This window comes from Phalacrocorax carbo, chromosome 25, assembly GCF_963921805.1.
Source record: "Phalacrocorax carbo chromosome 25, bPhaCar2.1, whole genome shotgun sequence".
NCBI classification, from domain to species: Eukaryota; Metazoa; Chordata; class Aves; order Suliformes; family Phalacrocoracidae; genus Phalacrocorax; species Phalacrocorax carbo.
This window is the reverse complement of record NC_087537.1, coordinates 1,727,462-1,747,640: the sequence shown is the minus strand read 5'-3', so window position 1 is coordinate 1,747,640 and position 20,179 is coordinate 1,727,462. Positions and strand designations below refer to the sequence as shown.

Sequence of the window (20,179 nt, the reverse complement as noted above, 5' to 3'; positions counted from 1 at the left end):
GGAGCCAGCTCCTCCCCGGCACCAGCGTGTCTCTCCTGGCCTCAGCTGCCACCACTCGCGGAGGCAGCGAAGGGCAGGACCTGCTTAACCAGAGGGTAAAAGTCCTAACCCTGCCTGGCTGCCGACCGAGGGCAGGGCAGGCAGGAGTCGGGACCTGATCTAACCCCATTTTTGCACCTTGGTGCCCATGTCCCACCCCCGCACTCGAGCGACACGAGAGAGGCCACGTTCTCCTCTGTCCTTTATTCAGCACCGGGCCGTTGGGTTTATACACAGTATAGAATAAATAGGGGGCCCCTCCGCCGGCTCAGCCGCCCCGTGGCGAAGGGCAGAGTCATTACAGGTGGGAGGCGAGAGCTGAGAGCCTGAGAACGGGGAGGTGGGGGAAGCTCACAGCCGTTAAATAAACCTCTTGGCCGTGGGGACAGAGCCAAGCCGGGGTTCCCATGCCCGGCTGGGGCAGCCGGTCCCTGCTGCCCTCGCACCAGTTTAAACAGTGACAGGAGAAACTTTAATCATTAACGAATCACGCTAAAGTTTACAGCTAGTGGTTTTTTTTCCCCTCTGCATGAACCTGCTGGGAGGACTGGAGCTGCAAAGTCCCCTCCAACGCCCCGGCCTGGCTCTCCCAAGGGCTGGGCAGAGCGCTCGTGGGGTGTCCCCGAATAGCCAGTGGCTGCGGGAGGCAAGCGCAGAGGAAGGGGAAGGCAGAGGCAGGCAGGGGAGTCACCCCACGACACAGCAACACCCCGCAGTGGGTCAGGCATGGTGGGGATGGGCCAGAATGGTCCCCACAGTGACACCAGTAGCACAGCTCTGCCCATCCCAGCTCTCGCCCCCAGTGGGAAGCCCCTTACGCTCTCGCATCCCTGCAACGTTCCCGGTCTCCCCCAATGTCCCCAGTCCCCTGGGTGTGCAGGAAGCTAACAAAGGCAGCAAGGAGTGAAGCGGGGGGATGCCGAAGGGGCCAGGAGCCAGCTGCTGGGCACTGGGAGATCCCAGCTGGGCGTGGGGCTACAGGATGACGCAGGGGGGGCGGCTGTTGGTGATTTTCTCCAGCGGTTCCCCATTCCTCGCTCTGCGAATCGCTTCGATCAGCTGAGGAGAGAGAGGGGAGGGGATGCAGCAGTCAGGAGCATTTGGATGCAAGGTCAGGCAGTGCCACACGCCCAAATCATGGCCACACTGAGACAGGAGCTCCAGGAACCGTCTCCTCTCTCCCCACACGAGCAGCGGCTCAGACTCACACCGTACTGCAGCAGGACCTGGAGCGGGTCCCGGCAGGGTGGCAGAAAGGGGAACAACGCCCAAAGGGATCGTGAGGCGTTGCCAGAGCTCAGGCAGAGCTAGTGGGTCATGAACTGGAGACGTTGAGGGAAAAACTGGTCACAGGGGAGCTTGCTGCAAAAACAAACCTCCCCATGGCCACCAGCCTGGCTGACGCAAGGACCCTGCAGGGCCGGGTACTTACGTCCTTCTCATAGGGAAAGCCTCCGTTCTCCAGCTTGGAGAAGACCAGCTGCCCGTTGATCTCAATCTCAAAGGCACCTTAAAAGCACACAGAGCCAAGCCATAAACTATGCTACTGCCCCACACGGTGCTGCCAGCCCCCACGCCCATCCTGCAGCCATTTCTGCCACACCAACCACAGCACAAGTGTCTGGGAGGCAGAAACACCACGGTGGTACCCCCAGACCCACCAGACTGCACGCCTGGCAGCAGGACCAGGCTGGCAGAGCCCACAGTGCACCCCCAGAGAGCCCGGGGGGCTCCTGCCTGGCTCCTGGCAGAGCTCAGGTGAGCAAAGTGTGATCCCCTGCCCCAGCCTCACCGCAAGGTTTGCACCTTCTCAGCCCTCCTGCCCTCCCCAAAGATGGGGCTGACACCCAGCATCACAGCGGGGACACGCCAGGGCTACCCCAATGGCAGCGCACCCCCACAGTGACCCCTGCACAGTGCTGGCTGCAGCAGGGCTGTCACGGGCTCTTACCTGTGCCCCCCAGCCTGGACTCAATCTCAATGTCGGGGTACTCCTCCTTCACAGCGCTCGCCAGCTCCTGGTATGTGGGCTCGAAGCCACAGGGCTCACTGGGTGCAGGGGGAAGCAGATTCACTGCAGGGAGCCCCTGACAGCACCCCTCGCCCTGTCCAACCCCACCCCGAACTAAGGAGCTCCCCAGCATCTGCCTTCCCTGCTACCACCTGTATCCCCAGGCCCCGCAGAGAATCACAGAATCATCTAGGCTGGAAAAGACATCTAAGATCATCAAGTCCAACCGCCAACCCAACACCCCCAGGCCTCCTAAACCATGGCCCCAAGTGCCACGTCTACATGGTTTTTGAACCCCCCCTAGGGACGGTGACTCCCCCACCTCTCTGGGCAGACTGTGCCAGGGCCTGACCACTCTGGCAGTAAAGATATTTTCCCTAATCTCCAAACTAAACCTCCCCTGACGCAGCTTGAGGCCGTTCCCTCTCATCCTGTCACTGGTGACCTGGGAGCAGAGACCAACCCCCCCCTCACTCCAGCCCCTCTCAGGCAGCTGCAGAGAGCGAGAAGGGCTCCCCTCAGCCTCCTCTTCTCCAGGCTAAACCCCCCCAGCTCCCTCAGCCGCCCCCCAGCACACTTGTGCTCCAGCCCCTGCCCCAGCCCCGCTGCCCTTCTCTGGACACGCTCCAGCCCCTCAATGTCCCCCTTGTCCCGAGGGGCCCAAACCTGAGCCCAGCACTCGAGGTGGGGCCTCCCCAGTGCCGAGCACAGGGGCCCCATCCCTGCCCGGCTCCTGCTGGCCACACCAGGGCTGACACAAGCCTGGGGGCTGGTGGCCTCCTTGGCCACCCGGGCACTGCTGGCTCATGCCCAGCCGGCTGTCAGCCAGCACCCCCAGGGCCTTCTCCGCCGGGCACTTCCCAGCCCCTCTGCCCCAGGCCTGGAGCGTTGCCTGGGGTTGGTGTGACCCAAGGGCAGGACCCGGCACTGGGCCTTGTTAAACCTCACACAACTGGCCTCAGCCCATCAATCCAGCCTGTCCAGACCCCTCTGCAGAGCCTTTCCACCCTCGAGCAGATCAATACTCCTGCCCAACTTGGTATCATCTGCAAACTTACTGAGGGTGCACTGGATCCCCTCCACCAGATCATTGATAAAGATATTAAACAAGACTGGCCCCAACACCAAGCCCTGGGGGACACCGCTTGCAACCAGCCACCAACTGGATTTATCTCCATTCACCACAACTCTCTGGGCTCAGCCATCCAGCCAGTGTTTTACCCAGTGAAGAGCACACCCGTCCAAGCCATGAGCCTAAGCCACCCTTCACAAGAGTCGCCCCCAAATCCCCCCCACCTCCAACACCACCGCAGCCCCCTACGCCCTTCAGCCCCCCCATACCCCATTACCCTACGACCCACCTGCTCCTCTGCACCCCAACCCCCTCCGCAGAGCCCCCAGACACCCCTCCCCCCCAACACGCGCTTGAGAGCCCCCCAGCCCCCCGCACGGCCTGTCCCAGTTCCCCCAGTTGCTGCCCCCGGTATCCCTCTCCCCACCCTCTCCGGGTCCCTCACACCACTGAAGCACCCCCCTCTCCCCCCCACCCCGGCCCCGCCGCGGCCCCTCTCGGGCGGCGGAGCGGCACCGGAGGAAGGGGCCCGGGCCCGGCGCGGCGCTCACCAATACTCCACCACGATGTGGACCCGCCGCTCGGCATCAGCATCAGCCCCGGCCGCCGCCACCGCCGCCTCGGACCCGCCGCTCATCGCTGCCGGTCCCGCCGCTTCCGGCTTCCGCCACGTGACGCGGCGCTCTGGCCGGGCGGCGCCAGTCCTCTCGCCTGCTCCCGGCGGGCCGCGCCGCGCCACCTGCTGGCGGGAGGAGCGCATAGCGGCGGCGCCGCCCCCGCCCGCCGGGACCCCGCGGAGCCCACGGGGACGCGCACGGACTCCTCTGAGGACGCAACGACCCCGCGGGAGTTCGGTAGTGCCGTGGGGACCTCCGCAAACCCATCGGACCCCCGCTGCGCCCCATGGCTGGGTTGGGGGATCACTCACAACCCCTCGCCCCCACCCCCCCGTGGGACCCCTATAGTGCCTTGGGACACCCACAGACCCCAAGGGATCATCCACGGACGCATGGGACCCCCATGGAGCCCATGAGACCCTCAGCACCCACCACGGGCAGTCCCCGACCCCCCTATGGGGACCTCTCTGTGGGCTCTGTGGTCCCACAGGACACCAAGCACCCCATGGAGACACCCACAGCCCTTGTGGGGACACCCACAGACCCCACGGGGCTCCTGCCACCCTGTGGAGACTCCCCAGCACATGGTGGGACACTCCTTTCTCCATGGGGTCTCTACAGGGACAGGCACAGCCCCTGTGGAGACCCCCCTCATAGCACACATGGTAACCCTCAAAGGACCCCACCCTGTGTCCCCATGGGACCCCCCACAGACCCCCTAAAGGACCCCCACAGGTCCCACTGGACACACCCCCCCCCCCCCATAGGGCCTCCCCATGAGGTCCCCAGAACATTCCAAACCCCAGGAGACCCTGCCACCAGCATGGGACCCCCACCACACCCCCACCCCCACCCCATGGGGTCCCCACCTGCCGCAATCCCTGGGCTGACCCCGTGGAACCCCACACACCCCATGGGACCCTTCCAGCCCCCCATGTGTGGGGTCCTAGGGGAGCCCTGATCCGAACCCCACAGCCTGGGGCTGGGGACACCCAGGGGAGCCGGGCTGGGACACGCCGGACCCACACCCCCAGGACAGCCACAGGGCTCCGGGCCCCCCATCCCCGGCTCTGTCCCCCAGCTCGGCTGCTCCTGGGGTCACCCCAGTGCATTGTGGGAAACTCCCCATCACCACTGGGGGGGCATAAGATGTGGGCCGGGGGGTGCTTGGACCCCCCCCCCCGTGCTGGTGCAGGGCCAGGCTGGATGCCACATCCTGGTGCCGGGGGACCAGGGGGCACCCCTGGGTGCTGTGGGGGGGCCGGGATCCGGCGGCCGGCCTGGGGCGGCATGATGTCAGGCGGGGGCGGGAGCTGGCGCAGGTAGATAAAGCCGGGGAGAACAGGAATCCCCAGTCCGGCGGGAGGGTGGCGGGACACGGCGGGCGCCTGCAGGTAGGAGTGGGGCCGGGCTGGGGGCCCCCCACGCCGTGGGGCCACTGACCATCCCTGGACGTCCGTCCCATCCCACCGCCATGACCCCGGCCCCCTGCTGCGCCCCCGCCCCTTCCCTCCCACCTTCCTCCTGGCTCTTCCTCCCCCTCTGCTGCCCCGGCATGTCCTCACCGCCTCTGCTGCCAACCCACAGCCTCCGCAACCCCGGCCCCACAGCCCCCGTGACCCAGGGAGCCCTGCCCCACTGCCACGGCACCCACTGGGACCCCTGCCCATAGCTGGTGGCCCTGGGACCCCATCCTGTAGCCCTGGGATCCTGTCCCTTAGCCCTGGTGGTCCTGGGAATGCTGTTCTACAACACAGGTACCCCTGGGACCCTGTCCCTTAACTCTGGTGGCCCTGGGACCCCATCCTATAGCCCTGGTGGCCCTGGTCCCCCTGTCCTATAACTCTGGTGTCCCTGGAACCCCATCTCATAGCCCTGACATCCCTCAGTCCCCCTGCCCCACAGTCCTGCTGGCCCTGGGACCCCATCCCTTAAACTTGGTGACCTTGGGACCCCATCCCTTAGTGCTGGTGGCCCTGGGACCCTGTCCCCTAAACCCAGTGGCCCTTGTCCCCCTGCTCCATACCCTGGTGGTCCTGGTCCCCTTGTCCCATAGCCCCAAGGCCCAGTCCCCCTGTTTGTCTCAGACCCCAGGACCACCCTGTGTCCCCCCACCATCATCACCACCCCATCAGAGCCCCATCACGGCCACCAGGACAGGGCTGGTGTTGGGGTGACCTGAGGCCACAGTGATGGGCTGGCAGGTTGGTGGCAGGGCTGTGCCACTGTCCCAGAGCCCCATGGGGTCCCCATCTCTCACATCCCCCAGCAGTCCCTCTGGTGTCCCCTGCATGGCTTGGGGTGGCCCTGCACAGTGGGCAGCATCATCCCCCATGACCCCGGGGGGTCACCCTGGGGTCTGGCCAGGCAGGGAGACCCCGGCCCGGCCCGCCCGGCACAGCCAGGGCAGGGGAGCGGGGATGGAGCAGCAGGTCCGTACCGGTGGGACGGCCAGGGCAGGGACAGGGACGTGGCGGGGACAGTGATGGGATGGAGCTGGTGGTGGCATCCGTGCGATGGCATCTGTCCTGCCCAGCCGTGGACTTGGACCCCGAGCTGGCTCAGAGGTGGGAGATGGGGACAGGGACGGGCAGCGGGTGAATGATTAACCGGGCCCTGCGCAGCATCCCGGGAACGGCAGGACTCGGCGTGCGCGTTCCCGCAGCCACCAGTGCCGCCGGCGTGACCGCGGCCGCCGCACGTGTGTTACGTGTGCCACGTGCCGGACGGCCCCTACCACCACCACGGCCGTGCTGTGCCTGCCCCAGCCCGGACCAGGTGACCGGCGTTGGGGCCAGCCCTGCCGAGCCGTGCCATGCCGAGCCGTGCCGTGCCGAGCCGTGCCGTGCCGTGCCGAGCCGTGCCGTGCCATGGCAAGGCTGGCCCAGGGCCGTGCGCATCCCGCAGCCCTGTTGCAAATCATTCTGGGGCCAAAAACAGAGCGCTGGCCGGTGTCCCCGCATCCCCCGAGCGCTGTAGCACCGCGTGGGTGCTGGCACCGGGCACCGGCGGCTGGGTGGCGGCGAGGGGTGACGCCGCAGCACGGGGGGCCGTGCCGGTGGGTGGGCTCGGGGCAGTTCCCACGGCGGGCACGGGCGCTGGCTCCCTCGCCCCCGGCCTGCTGGCGCAGCCGCCCCGGCCCGGATGCCAGCGCGGTGAGGTGGAGCTGGGAGCGGCCGCCAGAACTGGTTTGGCCGGACCAGAGGAGGTGTCTGGGCTGGGCCGCCGCCACGCTCCGCTTCCTGCTCCCACCGGCGCCGCGCTCGCCCGCCGTGGCTCAGCTCAGCACGGCTCAGCCCGGCACGGCTCAGCATGGCACGGCTAAGCCCAGTACAGTTCAGCCCGGCACGGCTCAGCCCGGCACGGCTCAGCATGGCACGGCTAAGCCCAGTACAGTTCAGCCCAGCATGGCTCAGCCTGGCAAAGCTTGGCCCAGCGCAGCTCAGCCCAGCAAAGCTCAGCCTGGCTCAGACTAGCTTATTTTGGCCCAATTCAGCACAGCCAAACTCATCTCCGATGGCCCCAGCTCATTTGGCGTCTCCCAGTGCTACCGGGCTCTCAGTTGGGGCACTGGAGAGGGTCCCGTGTGGAATATGGAGGTGCTGGGGGATTCTCAGTTGTCTTGTAAGCGGCTGCGCTCACCGCCTGTGCCCCTGCTCCCACATTGGGATGGGGCTGCAGGGACAGGAACACCCCAACCCTTGGCAGCCCTCGGGGTTTGGCCAGACCCCCACGGGGCGTGGGGGGTCCGGGGGCAGGCGGGGCGGTGCTGAGTCACACCGCTGCGTGCTGACTCACTGCTTGTCTGGGCGCCGGCAAAACACCAGCCGGGCGGGTGCCAGGGGTGGGCAGCCCCTGGCAGTGCCGAGGCATTGGCTGCCCACGCTGGCACGGCGGCAGCGGCTGGTGGCGTGCGGCCCGTGTGGAGCCCGGCGCGGTGTCCCGTGGGGACTGCCCACACGTGGCCACGGACCCCCAGCCCCGCTGCCCCGGGGACGAGGACCCGGAGCCACGTGCGGTGCAAGACCCGCTCTCTCCCCCCCAGATAATGCCATGGACGGGGGGGCTCAGCAGAGCAGCCTCCGGGAGCCCCCCGGGCCGGGCAACGCGGAGCAGGAGGGGGTCCCCGGCGAGTGGGATGGGGGCGAGGGGCTGCCCGAGGTCAAGCGCTCCCAGCCCCTCTTCATCCACAGCAGCAGGTGGGTGGGGGGCCCGGATGCTGAGGCTCTCCCGCTGAGGTTGGGGGGGGGAGTCCAGTGGATTGAGGGGGGGCACAGGCATGGGGACGGGGAAACAGGACCCGGTGTTGGGGGGTCTGAGGGAGCTCAGCCCCTCTCTGCCCGCAGCCGGCAGCTGCCGGAGGAGGAGCCGCGCGCCTCGTCGCTGCCCAGCATCCCCAACCCCTTCCCCGAGCTCTGCAGCCCCTCCAACTCGCCCATCCTCAGCAGCCCGGCCCTGGGGCAGGGGTCCCCCCGCGAAGGTGCTTCCCACGTGAGTCAGGGGGCAGGGGAGGGGGATTGCTCGGCCCCGGGGACGCGGGGTCCCCTCCTGCCGGGGGCCCTGACGCCCACCCTGCTGCGGGCCGGCAGGTGGTGAAGGTGTTCGGTGAGGATGGCGCGTGCCGCTCGCTGGAGGCGTCGGCGGGGACCACGGCGCGGCAGCTCTGCGAGACGCTGGTGCGGAGGACGCGGGCGCTGCAGGACCACAGCTGGGCCCTGGTCGAGCTGCACCAGCACCTGGCCCTGGGTGAGCCGCCGGCGCGGCGCGGCACGGCGCGGCCCCCATTCCAGGCCGCCCCGCTGAGCCCCGTAACCCCCACAGAGCGGTGCCTGGAGGACCACGAGTCGGTGGTGGAGGTGCAGAGCTCCTGGCCGCCGGGCGCCGACAGCCGCTTCGTCTTCCGCAAGAACTTCACCAAGTACGAGCTCTTCAAGAGCAACGCGGTACGTGGCCAACAGAGCAAAACCCGCAGGGATCCGGGTGTTCCGTAGGGACCTGCATGCCCCACGGGGACCCCTATACCCCACGGGGACCCTGGGCATGCCATAGGTCTCCCCTGACCCCCCTGTTTCCCCCAGCAGCCCTTCTTCCCCGAGGTGATGGTGTCCAGCTGCCTGGAGGCAAATAAGAGCATGGCACACTCCGAGCTCATCCAGGTAGGGGGCTACCGTGCCCGGCCATGCCACGGGGACCTTACTGTGCCATGGGGACCCTGCTGCGCCATGGGGACCCCACCGTGCTGTGGGGACCCCCCTGTGCCCCTCAGCCCTCATTTCCCTGCAGAACTTCCTCAACTCCGGGAGCTGCCCCGAGGTTCAGGGCTTCCTGCAGCTGCGGGAGTCCGGGCGCAAGGTCTGGAAGCGTTTCTACTTCTCCCTGCGCCGCTCGGGGCTCTACTACTCCACCAAGGGCACCTCCAAGGTGAGGGAGCGGCCAGGGGCACAGCTGGGGGGGTGCGGCGGGGCCAGCCCTGACACCCCCCTCCTGCCCCAGGACCCCCGGCACCTCCAGTACTTCGCCGACCTCACCGAGTCCAACATCTACTACGTGACGCAGGGCAAGAAGCACTATGGGACGCCCACCGAGTTTGGCTTCTGCATCAAGGTGGGGATCTCCTTGCCTGGCTGGGGGCCGGGGGTCCCATCCCTTCTGCGTGCCTTCCCCTGCCAAGGGGTCTCTGCCTCCTGAGAGCTGGATGGGGCTGCCTGTGACGGCTCCGGCCTCTCCCTGCAGCCCTACAAGGTGCGGAGCGGCACGAAGGGCCTGAAGCTGCTCTGCAGTGAGGATGAGCAGAGCCGGAGCTGCTGGATGGCGGCTTTCCGCCTCTTCAAGGTGGGCCCCAGCCCGCGCCAGGGTATTACTGGTCCCCGTGCTGCAGGGTTGCTGGGGGAGTGCTGTGGGGATGCTGTGGGGATGCTGTGGGGATGCTGTGGGGATGCTGGAGGGATGCTGGGGGGATGCTGGAGGGATGCTGGGGGGACGCTGGAGGGATGCTGGGGGGATGTTGGAGGGATGCTGGAGGGATGTCCCCATCCCTGTGCCAGAATAGATGCAGGATGGGTGTCCCCACTCCAATCCGGGAGGATGTGGAGGTCCCTGTCCCCACACCAGGAGGGTGCTCCCCCACCCCACTGCGGGACAGAGGCCCCATGGGACCCCCCCCACTCACGGGGCTGTTCCCCCCAGTATGGCATGCAGCTCTACCGCAACTACCAGCAAGCACAGGTGCGGCTGAGCCAGCCCTCCTGGATCGGCCCCACACCCCTGGTGAGTGCTGTCCCCCCACAGCCCCCGTCCTGCGGGGGACCCCCCCCGGTCACCCCCCGCTCTCACTGTCCCCCGCAGCGAAGCGTCTCAGACAATGCGCTGGTGGCCATGGACTTCTCGGGATGCACGGGCCGGGTGATCGAGAACCCCAGCGAGGTGCTGACGGTGGCCCTGGAGGAGGCGCAGGCCTGGAGGGTGAGTTGGGGTTCAGGGGTGCGAGAGGGGAGTGCCCCCAAGCCCACCCTAATGCCCACTCCTTGCTTTGCATGGCCAGAAGAAGACGACGCACCGGTACAGCCTGCCGGCAGCCTGCCAGAGCTCCCCGCTCAGTGCCGGTGAGCAGTGCCCAGCCGCGGGGTCCCATCCGGCGGAGCCGGGTAGGCCTGGGGGGGGGGTCCCTGGCCTAGGTGGGGGTTCCCCCCAGGCCTGACACCTGTCTCCTCCACAGCCATCCACCGCACCCAGCCCTGGTTCCACGGGCGCATCTCCCGGGAGGACACCCAGCAGCTCATCGGCCGTCAGGGCTTGGTGGATGGGTATGGGGACCCCAGGGGGGTCGAGGTCCCTCGGGTTCATGGGGGGGGACACGTGGGACCCCTGGTGGGTACATGACCCCAACGGTTATAGGGCCCTGTGGTTCATGGGGTGATGCAGGACCCCTGGGAGATGGGGGAAGACTTGCTGGGGGGGTGGGGGATGGGATCCTAGGGGGCTGGGACCCCCCAGGGTTTGCAGGGGATCTGCAGCCCCCAGGGGTATGGGGTTTGTGGGTGCAGGGACAGGACCCTAGAGCTCCCAGGGGGATACAGGGCTCCTGGGGATACAGGACTTCAGGGCTTGTGGGGGTTACCTAGGACCCTGGGGGTGACACAGGGCAGCAAAGGGGTCCCGGTGCTGGTGGTGACACCCCCCGTGGGGCTCACAGCGTCTTCCTGGTGCGGGAGAGCCAGCGCAACCCCAAGGGCTTCGTCCTGTCCCTGTGCCACCTGCAGAGAGTCAAACACTATCTCATCCTGCCGGTGAGTGCTGCCGGAGGGGCGGGGGGGCCGGGGACCCTGGGGGGGCTGGGGGTGTGAGGGCCTGACCCACACTCACCCCCCCGGCAGAGCGAGGAGGAGGGACGGCTCTACTTTACCATGGACGACGGGCAGACCCGCTTCGCGGACCTCATCCAGCTCGTGGAGTTTCACCAGATCAACCGCGGCATCCTGCCCTGCAAGCTGCGGCACTACTGCACCTGCGTGGCCCTCTGAGCCCGGCACCACCGGCACCGTGTAGCGTGGCCGGCGTGGCACGGCTCGGCACAGCCTGGCACTGCCAGCACGGCTCGGCACAGCCTGGCACTGCCAGCACGGCTCGGCACAGCCTGGCACCGCTGGCACGGCTCAGCACAGCCCGGCACCACCGGCACGGCACGGCTCGGCACAGCCTGGCACCGCTGGCACGGCTCGGCACAGCCTGGCACCGCTGGCACGGCTCGGCACAGCCTGGCACTGCCGCCACGGCTCAGCACAGCCTGGCACCGCTGGCACGGCTCGGCACAGCCTGGCACTGCCAGCACGGCTCAGCACAGCCTGGCACCGCTGGCACGGCTCGGCACAGCCTGGCACTGCCGGCACGGCTCGGCACAGCCTGGCACCACTGGCACGGCTCGGCACAGCCTGGCACTGCCGGCACGGCTCGGCACAGCCCGGCGTGGGGCGGCAGGACTTGGGCCAGCTCGGCGCAGCGAGCGCGGGGTTGAGGACGGCTCCTCCACCGCCAGCCGCCCACCCTGCGCCCGGGGTGCCGGCGCCGCCGGGCCCCCCCACTCAAGCACTTTCTTCCCCCCTGCAGCACCGGCTCTGAGTGTCCCTGTGGGGCCCTGGCGGTTTGGGGGTCCCCAGCCCCAGGAGTGGGGTCCTGGGGAGGGTGGGGGGGACACCCACCACCACGTCCCCCATGTCCCCGTGAGGCCAGTCGAACTGTGATGTGTTTTATACCAATGAGAATAAAGGTTATTTTTTCAGAGCTCCTGCCTTGTCCCCTCTAAAGGAGAAGCCGGGGTGCCGGGTGGGTCTGTCCCCACAGCCCCCCCACTACTGGCGGGCGTGTGGCTGGCAGCGTCCCCATGTCCCACCGTGTCCCCAGGATGCCCCCGGTCCTGCACAAAGGCCCCTCTGTGCGCCGCGGGCACCACGTGCAGCTCAGCCACACGGCCACCAGCAAATCCTGGTGGGATTAGCCGGGGTGGGGGCGGATTAAGAGCCCGGATTTGGGGGGGCTGGGGCCAGGCCAGCTGCTATTAAAGGCGGGGGGCTGGGGAGTGGGGCCACGGCTGCGCCATGGCTCCCAAGACGGTGCTGATCACCGGCTGCTCCTCCGGCATCGGGCTGGCACTGGCCGTCCGGCTGGCGCGGGACAAGCAGCGCCGCTTCCGAGGTGAGAGGGGTTGTGGGACCCCCCCCCAATTCTCAGGGGAGACCCCGCGCGGGGCTGAGCCGCCTCTGCCCCCAGTCATCGCCACCATGAGGAACGTGGGCAGGAGTGGGGCGCTGGCGGAGGCGGCGGGGCCGGCGCTGGGCCGGACGCTGGAGATCAAGCAGCTGGATGTCTGTGACGAGGGCTCCATCCGCACCTGCCTCGACGGCATCCCCGGGCGCCACGTCGACATCCTGGGTGAGCCCTGGGACCCCCCCTCCATGTCCCTGTGGTGCCCTGCGCCAGGGAGCCCCATGCCGGGGACCCTCTGTGCTGGGGACACCCCGTGCCAGGGACCCTCTGTGCATCAGGGGTACCCCATGCACTGGGGACGGTCAATGCTGAGCAAGTCCCTTGCTGGGGGCCCTCTGTGCACCCAGTGCTGGGGACCCTCCATGTCAGGGACGCCCCACACACACCAGGGACCCCAGACCCCATGCATTGGGGACCCTCCATGTCAGCGACCCCCCCCCCCCATGCACCAGGGACCCCAGACCCCATGTGCTGGGGACCCTCCATGCCATGACATCCTGCACCAGAGACCCTCTGAGTACTGGGGGCCCTCTGTCCTGGGGACCCTCCATGCACCAGGGACCCTCTGCGCACCCAGGACCCTCTGAGCACGGGGTATGTGACCCCCCCCTGCACAGGGGACACCCTGCTGATGCCCCGTGCCCACAGTCAGCAACGCCGGGGTGGGCATGGCGGGTCCCCTGGAATGCCAGAGCCTGGAGGCCATGCAGAGCCTCATGGACACCAACTTCTTCGGCCTCGTCCGCCTCGTCAAGGAGGTGCTGCCCGACATGAAGCGGCGCCGCGGGGGCCACATCGTGGTCATCAGCAGCATCATGGGCCTGCAGGGTAGGGGCAGGGACAGGGTGCCCTGCTGGGACCAGCCCCACCCCCAGCCCTGACTGGGACCCTCCGCCTGTGCAGGTATCGTCTTCAACGACATCTACGCGGCCTCCAAGTTCGCGGTGGAGGGTTTCTGTGAGAGCCTGGTGGTGCAGGCGCTGCGCTTCAACGTGGCGTGAGTGCCGGGGGCCGGCGCAGCCCCCTGGGGCAGGGAGGGTTGCGGGGTGACAGGGTCCCCAGCACCCCATCCCCGGGCAGGATCAGCCTGGTGGAGCCGGGGCCGGTGATGACGGAGTTCGAGGCGAAGTTGTACGAGGAAGCTGAACGCGCTGACTATTCGCGGACAGACCCCGAGACAGCCGACATCTTCACCAAATTCTACCTGAGGAACTCCAAGGATGTCTTCGCCAGCCTGGGCCAGACCCCTGAGGACATCGCAGAGGTGACGGGCAAGTGGGTGGCCCCGCTGGGCTGGGGGCTGCCCTCTTCCCACCCCCCTGCCTGGCAGCCCCTGGCTGGGCTGGGCTGGGTTGTCTAAAGAAGCCTCAATTAGCCTTAATGAGGAGCAGTGACCCCCAGCTGGCACCAGGGCAGGGGTCCTGCCCCAGTAACGCCTTCCCCTCGAGCTCCGTCCTGATAGGGCTGAGTCCAGCTGGGAACGGGGATGGGGATGGGGATGGGGATGGGAAGGGGGTGGGGTTGAGGATGGGGTGGGGTTAAGGATGTGCTGGGGTGAGATGGAGATGGGGATGGGGATGGGAATGCAACGAAAATGGGGATGGGAATGAGGCTGGAGACGGGATGGGGATGAGGAGGGGACAGGGACAGGAAGGGGACAGTAACATCCCCACGTGCAGCACACGCTGCGGGTGATCGAGGCAGCCCGGCCGCCCTTCCGGCACCAGACCAACGCGGCGTACACGCCGATGGCCGCGCTGAAGCACGCCGACCCCAGCGGTGTCCTCATGACCGACGCTTTCTACAAGCTGGTGTTCAAGTACAACGCGGTGCTGCGGCTCAGCCTCCGCGCCATCCGCCTGCTCCGCTGGAAGGCCCAGAAGGTGAAGGAGGGCACCCGGCTGCTGGGCTTCAAATAGCCCCCCACGGCCACCGGCAGCTCGGGGCACGCGGCTCACCTTGGGGGGCAGCTCGGAGGCGGGGGGCGAGTGGGGCTGGGACCTGTGCAGGGTTTCGCTTCCTGCTCCTGTCCTGAAATAGCGCCCGCCGCCGCTGTATTAAAATCGGGAGTGGTATTTTTAACCAGCGCCGGCTGAAAAAACAGAGCGGCTTCCTCCGAGAGTGCAGCGGCCGTGACGGGGCTGGGAAGGGCTGGCAGCTGCCCCCCACCTGCCTCCAGCTCCCTGGGGGCACCCGGACCCCCCCCGCCGCCCCCCCAGCCCCCTGCACCCGTGGGCACATGGCACCCGAAGGCCCTGTCCTGATCGCCCCCCAGCTGCCAGCGACGTCTGTGTCCCCTTCTTCCCAGGCTCTGCTGCAGGGTCAGCGATGCCCCGTGGTGGTGAGGGGGTCCTGCACGATGGACCGTGTCACCCCCCCCTCCAGCACCGAGCCCCACGGCGCTGGGGCAGCACGAGAGGCTACAGGGCACGGTGCCGGCGGCACGGCTGCAGCGTTGGGTGCAGGAGGTGGTGCAGGGATGGGAGCAGGGTGCAAAGGGTGCGCAGTGGGTGCAAAGGGGCTGCAGGGGCTGGTGCAGTGTGGGTGTGGGTTGCAGAGCGAAGGCTGGGTGCAGGGGTGCTGGGTGCAGGGCTGCTGCGTGCAGGGTGGGTGCAGGGGTGCTGGGTGCAGCGTGCACGGTGGGTGCAGGATGGGTGCAGGTCAGGTACCAGGAGCAGGCGTGTCAGGGGGACCCTAGCACCCTGGGCTGCCCTGGGGGCTCCCCTCGAGCTCGGGCGGGTGATGGCAGAGGGGGGGGTGCAGCCTGTGCTGCCCCCCTGGCTGGGCGCAGGGTGCTCGCGTGTGGGCGCCTGGCGTGACTGCGCCCGGGAGGTGAGAGCAGGGGGAAACCGCAGGGAGGCCCGGCATGATTCAACGCCGTGGGGCCGTTTCTCAGAAACCTTCCTGGCTCCCACCATGCTTCCCGGCGCGGCTGCACCGGAGCCAGGGACGCCCTGTGGCCTCACCGCTGCCCAGCACGGAGGGTGCAGGGATACACGTGTGGCATGGATGAGGGGTCCCTGGTGCAACCCCCACACCCCCCCCCAACCCACTGCCAAGGCCCCCCCTGGCCCCACGTGAGGGGCTGGATGGTGGCTGCAGCACCATGCCGGCACCAGCCTGTGCCATGCACGTGGCCTCCCCAGGCCCGGCTGGCTCCAGGCACCTTGGGGACAGGATGAGGGGGGACAGGATGGGGGGGTGGGGGGACAGGAAATATTTTTGCATTATCCCCCCCCCCCTCACTCAAGTTAATGGCAAAGCAGCGGTGGGGACTGCGACACTGGGGCTATGGCAACGGTGCAGCACCTGCGGGACGTGCAGGGGTGACATCAAAGCGTCGGTGGAGACGCAGCTTCCCCCCCCCGCTGCGGTTTCTACAGATTTGACTAACTTTCTCCGCTCTGGGGGGCAGGGATGGGGATGGGGGGGGCTGCTGCACCCAGTCCTGTGGAGCAACAAAGCGGGGGGGGGGGGGCCTGGCTGCAGCTCAGCCCCCTGGCTCAGAGCCACAGCCATGGAAAATGGGGCTGAGGGAAGAGAGGACTCCCCTCCCCCCAGACAACCCCAGCCCCACGGTGTCTCCCAGTCCCCAGGGAAGCAGCAGTGGGGCTGCTGCCAGGGGGAGCAGGATCGTCCCCAACACTCACTGCAGAGCAGGGGGGCAGCGGGGGTCCAGGGGCAGCAGCGCTGTGGTGGCCTCAGCCCCGCTCACAGCCCATCTCACCAATGCCCACGGTGGGAAGGGGGTCCTGGGCAAAGCGAGGGGGAAACTGGGAGCTGCCGTGGCCTGGACCGGGTGGTGGGGTTTCTCCATCAGTGGGGGGGCTCCTCCATTGGTGGGGGGCACCTGGGCTGTGCTTACGGCTGGGAAGCATCACCTCCAGCCTTGGAGCATCCTCCCTGGTCACGGAGCACCGCTGCAGAGCCCAGGAGCACCAGCCCCATCCCACCCCTCGCTGCAGCCCCGCCGGGTGCCCGAGGGGCCGAAGCCTCTTGGGTCAGAAGCAGGTTCTTCTAAAAACAATTTTCTGCCAGGACTTTCTTTCCCCCCCCGCCGGCGGCGAGCCTGCGTGTGACAACTGTCAGCCACTCCTCGTGCTCTCGCTCCCCTGAGGATTGTGCTTGCCGCCCAGGTGCGCCGGCTTGCTGCGATGCAAATGCGGCACCAGATATAACTCCGCCGGAGGGAATGGCTCGGTGGCGCGGGAGCGCGTGGCTCCCCAGGGGCTTCACTTCCCTCCCGGCAAAGTGAGGGGGGCATCGGGCGTGACGTGAACCCGCTGGCCCCGTCGTGGTGCCCCGGCGACAGCCACGGCCCCATCCTTGCTTTGCGGCCTGCGCCCGCGTGTCCCGCAGGGCGTGTGGGTGGGAGTCCCGGGGCTGCAAAGCTCCCCCGCGGCGGTGCCAGCGTTGAGCACGTGGCTCCGTGTGGGGGGCGCTTGCGAGGCCCCCGTCCCGCCCTCAGCCCCCCGTGGGAAGCGCAGAGGTGGCCCCGTGCCCCGCTCACACCTTGCCCCCCGGCTTTCGGGAGCAGCTGGATCCCCGCACCCTCCTGGGGAGGCCGGCAGAGCCACCCAGCCCACGCGGAGGGCTGCGAAACGCCGGCGGGTCCTCGGCGGGATGGCGCGGAGGAGCGTGACTCAGTGAAAGGCTGGAGAATTGGGACAAGGAGGAGGTGGCAGCGGTGACTCAGTCCTCCCTCACCCGCTCTCCTCCCCGCTCTCCCCTCCCGGCACTGCTGGTCTTCGGGCGCTGGCCCGTTCCCGAGGGGGAGCAGGAGCCGGCCGGGATGCTCAGAGGGTGCAGTTTAGCACCCGGCAGAGTTTTATAGGATTTTTCATGCGTTACAAAGCGTGTTTCAACACGACGGGGGAAAAAGAGTTCCTCTCTGCTCTATCATAATTACAGCATATCAGCAGATAAGGATCTCTCTGTCATAACACCAACTGAATGTTTTTATAAGTCTGGTGCTTTAAAGGGGTTTTGGTTCCAGACAGAAGAGGGATGAGGCAGGTTTTAGCATCAAAACAGCTCTTGTTCAGGGAAAAGCCAGGCTGGGGATACACAGTGGGATTCGCCACCCCCTGGCCCCGAGCTGGCCCAGGGCTGCGAGCGCTGGCAGCGCTTCGCCCAATCCTTCAGAGTCACCTGGCAGCGTCACAGCGAGGGGAAAATAACTCTTGGCGCTTACGTTTCACCCGGGCTAGGAAGGAAGTGAAGGTAAAAGAAAAAAAAAAGGACCCTCTGACTTCTGGTTTTTTTTTCTTTTCTATGTTTCAAGCATGTCCAGCTTCTTGTGGTAGAAGGTGTCAGGAGAGTATGAAATAAGTGTGAATATCACCATGCTAAAGCAGGTGCTGAAAAAGGGCTGCGGGAGGGTTGGCGTGAGCCTCCACCCTCCCCGCCTGCCGGGATGTTTCCATCTGACTGATGTGCTCCGGCACGGTGGGTGTAGCCCCCGTCACCCCATGGAAACCCTGAGCCCACCCCACTGGAGCAGCCGGGCTTTGAGCACGTCCTCGAGCGGGTCCAGGCACGCGTCTGCAGGGGGAGCGGACCTGTCCCCGGCGGACACCGGCGATCGCTACAGGCCATGCCCGGAGGAGCGGCGAGAGCGTGGCTGCGTGGGGAGGAATTTGAGGGGCGCTTCCACCGTCCCCTTCCCAAATGCTCCTCTGCGCCGGCGCTGGCGGCGAGAGGGCGGCGGCACTCGTGCACGCCTGGGATCCCAGGCGCAAACCTGGCACGGCGTTTGGCAGCGCCGCGGCTCAGCACCCAGCCAAGGCCACCGCCGACGCACACGTCAGGGCTCCTCGCTCCTCCGCACTTCTACCGGAGCCTGGTTTCACTATGACTGTGCTCGGTAACACCAGGGCGAAGGGGACGGCGCTCCGTGACACATCGCGTCACGAGGAGCGAGTCCCCGGGCTGGGAGCCGCTGCCTGCCCGCAGGCTCGGGCAGGCGCCCGGGGCGTCCCGCGGGAATCGCTTCTGCTCCACCGGGGCAAACGTGGGCCGTTCCCCTCCCTCAAACGCTTCTCCTGAGCTCGCTGGGGAGACGAGGGAAGCCGGTGGCAGCCCCAGGCCAGAGAAGGGCACGTCTCCTTGGACTGTATCGTTCATCTATTAAGCAAAACTACAGACCGATACCGCTTTGCAGCAGTTAGAGGAGCACACTACATTATCTTTACATCTCAGAGTGTATCAGCACTCCACTGAGTAACTAGTTGGTGTTTTGCTAACCACAGCCATCGCCATCAGCTTGGCAGCCCCGAGTGGAAGCACCACGGCTACAGGCCGGTCACAGTTTTCATCACATCTTTGTGATTTACAGATCCCAGAGGCGATAGAGGCGAGCAGCTCCAGCCCCGGCACTCCGCGCCTGCTCCCCTGAGCTCGCCGACGCTCACCAGCCCAGCGCTTGCCGTTCACTTTGCAGCTCTGACGCCATCGCCTCTGCTTCCATGGCCGTAAGGACTGAGCGTTGGCCTGGCAGACCAGCGCAGCGCCCGGCCTCCCTTCAACCATTACGTACACGGGACCTTATCGAGGTTTTAAAAAAATTCAGTAAACTTTTAAGCACGAGAGGCTCGTTTCTCAATGCTGAAAGCCAGTTTCCTGAGCCTCCTCTCCGTGCTGCCTGCTGTTTAGGTGTAATTCAGCAGTAAATAAAGAATCGAAGCGAGACAGGCGAAACAGCTGGCTGCAGCGCATTCAAAGAGAGCGGTCCAAACAGAAATTTGTTTCCTACCAAAATAACCAAACCAGGAGCAGCATAAATCAGGCTCACAGCAAACACCAGCGGGGTTTATTTTTTTCCCCTCCATTTTCCCAGATGAGGTGATTTGCAAAGCTCCTCTGAGCTCGGAGACCGGCCCGAGGCCGAGCCGCGGCCCTTCGACGTAGGGGCACGGCCCAGCGGGCTTCCTGCCTCCCACGCCAGCGCGCCGGGGCTCGGCCGGGAGGGAGGCGCTGGGGCAGCGCCGCAGGATGGGGTCCCGCTGCACCGGCGCGGTCCCCTGACCCAAAAGCCGGCACACGGAGCGGGACGATCCTGGCACCGCGCGGGGCTGGCGCCTCCGGCTCCCCCGACGCAGCCAAGGCAGGCGCCGGCCCCGGGTCAGGGAGCCGCAGGCACACGCTCGGCGAGCATCACACAGCGGATAAACGGAACTCATAAAAATATATATATTTTTTAATAAATGACTGGGTTGAAATTCCACAACATGCGATCATTCGAGAGCAGAGCTGTAACGAGGTTACCGCTCGCCAACTCCAGGCAGCACAGGGAACTACTTTTGGCTCAGCCTGTCTTGAAATCGTGCCTCTGCCCGAGCAGCGGTGGGAACACAGTGCTCTCTAGGCCAGACGCTGCGAAAACCTCTCTCCTTCCTTTCAAAAACCTGGCGGCATTGCTCGCGCTGAGCTGCTCAGAGGCGCAGCGGTTGATTGCTCACCTTATCTGGGAAGCAAGGGTAGGTGGCTGAAGCCCTGCCTGGCGGTAACTGAAGAGTGGGAGAGCAATCTGAAGAGTGTTTTCAAGGATTTGGTAGCGGCGTGAGAAAGAAACCGGTGGTGCTGCGTGACACACATTCGGCGATCTGAGGAGCTTCCTGTGCAAACGACAAGTTACGTTTTACTATGCGTAATCTTATTCATTTCTGTTGAACCGTGAGG

The 20,179-nt window shown here is 66.6% G+C and overlaps 3 protein-coding genes across 8 annotated transcripts; 2 read left to right on the top strand and 1 right to left on the bottom strand.

The window, feature by feature from the left end:
* Nucleotides 1–224: 224 nt before the first annotated feature.
* Nucleotides 225–6,263, bottom strand: MIEN1 (migration and invasion enhancer 1). The gene is made up of 5 exons (XM_064473633.1): nt 6,180–6,263; nt 3,674–3,861; nt 1,991–2,088; nt 1,472–1,548; nt 225–1,098 (listed from the first exon to the last, which is right to left on the bottom strand). The coding sequence occupies exons 1-5, from the start codon at nt 6,246–6,248 to the stop codon at nt 1,015–1,017; spliced, it is 516 nt and encodes a 171-aa protein (XP_064329703.1). The 5' UTR covers nt 6,249–6,263; the 3' UTR covers nt 225–1,014.
* GRB7 (growth factor receptor bound protein 7) lies at nt 5,079–12,016 on the top strand. Of its 6 annotated transcripts, none has more exons than XM_064473632.1 (15): nt 5,079–5,133; nt 7,785–7,938; nt 8,086–8,230; nt 8,329–8,485; nt 8,561–8,682; nt 8,818–8,895; nt 9,023–9,160; nt 9,233–9,343; nt 9,473–9,571; nt 9,926–10,006; nt 10,085–10,201; nt 10,281–10,383; nt 10,455–10,542; nt 10,932–11,025; nt 11,113–12,016. In XM_064473632.1, exons 2-15 carry the CDS (start codon nt 7,793–7,795, stop codon nt 11,257–11,259), a joined length of 1,626 nt encoding a protein of 541 aa, XP_064329702.1. In that variant the 5' UTR covers nt 5,079–5,133; nt 7,785–7,792; the 3' UTR covers nt 11,260–12,016. The 6 variants fall into 6 exon arrangements, with proteins under 6 accessions (XP_064329702.1, XP_064329698.1, XP_064329701.1 ...); XM_064473628.1 differs by having other exon boundaries at nt 5,090–6,306; nt 8,821–8,895; XM_064473631.1 differs by having other exon boundaries at nt 5,090–6,306; nt 10,284–10,341.
* A 305-nt stretch (nt 12,017–12,321) lies between these two features.
* LOC135317243 (retinol dehydrogenase 8-like) lies at nt 12,322–14,539 on the top strand. The gene is made up of 6 exons (XM_064473157.1): nt 12,322–12,427; nt 12,503–12,664; nt 13,148–13,327; nt 13,403–13,496; nt 13,580–13,763; nt 14,179–14,539. The coding sequence occupies exons 1-6, from the start codon at nt 12,331–12,333 to the stop codon at nt 14,416–14,418; spliced, it is 957 nt and encodes a 318-aa protein (XP_064329227.1). The 5' UTR covers nt 12,322–12,330; the 3' UTR covers nt 14,419–14,539.
* The last annotated feature ends 5,640 nt before the right edge of the window (nt 14,540–20,179 follow it).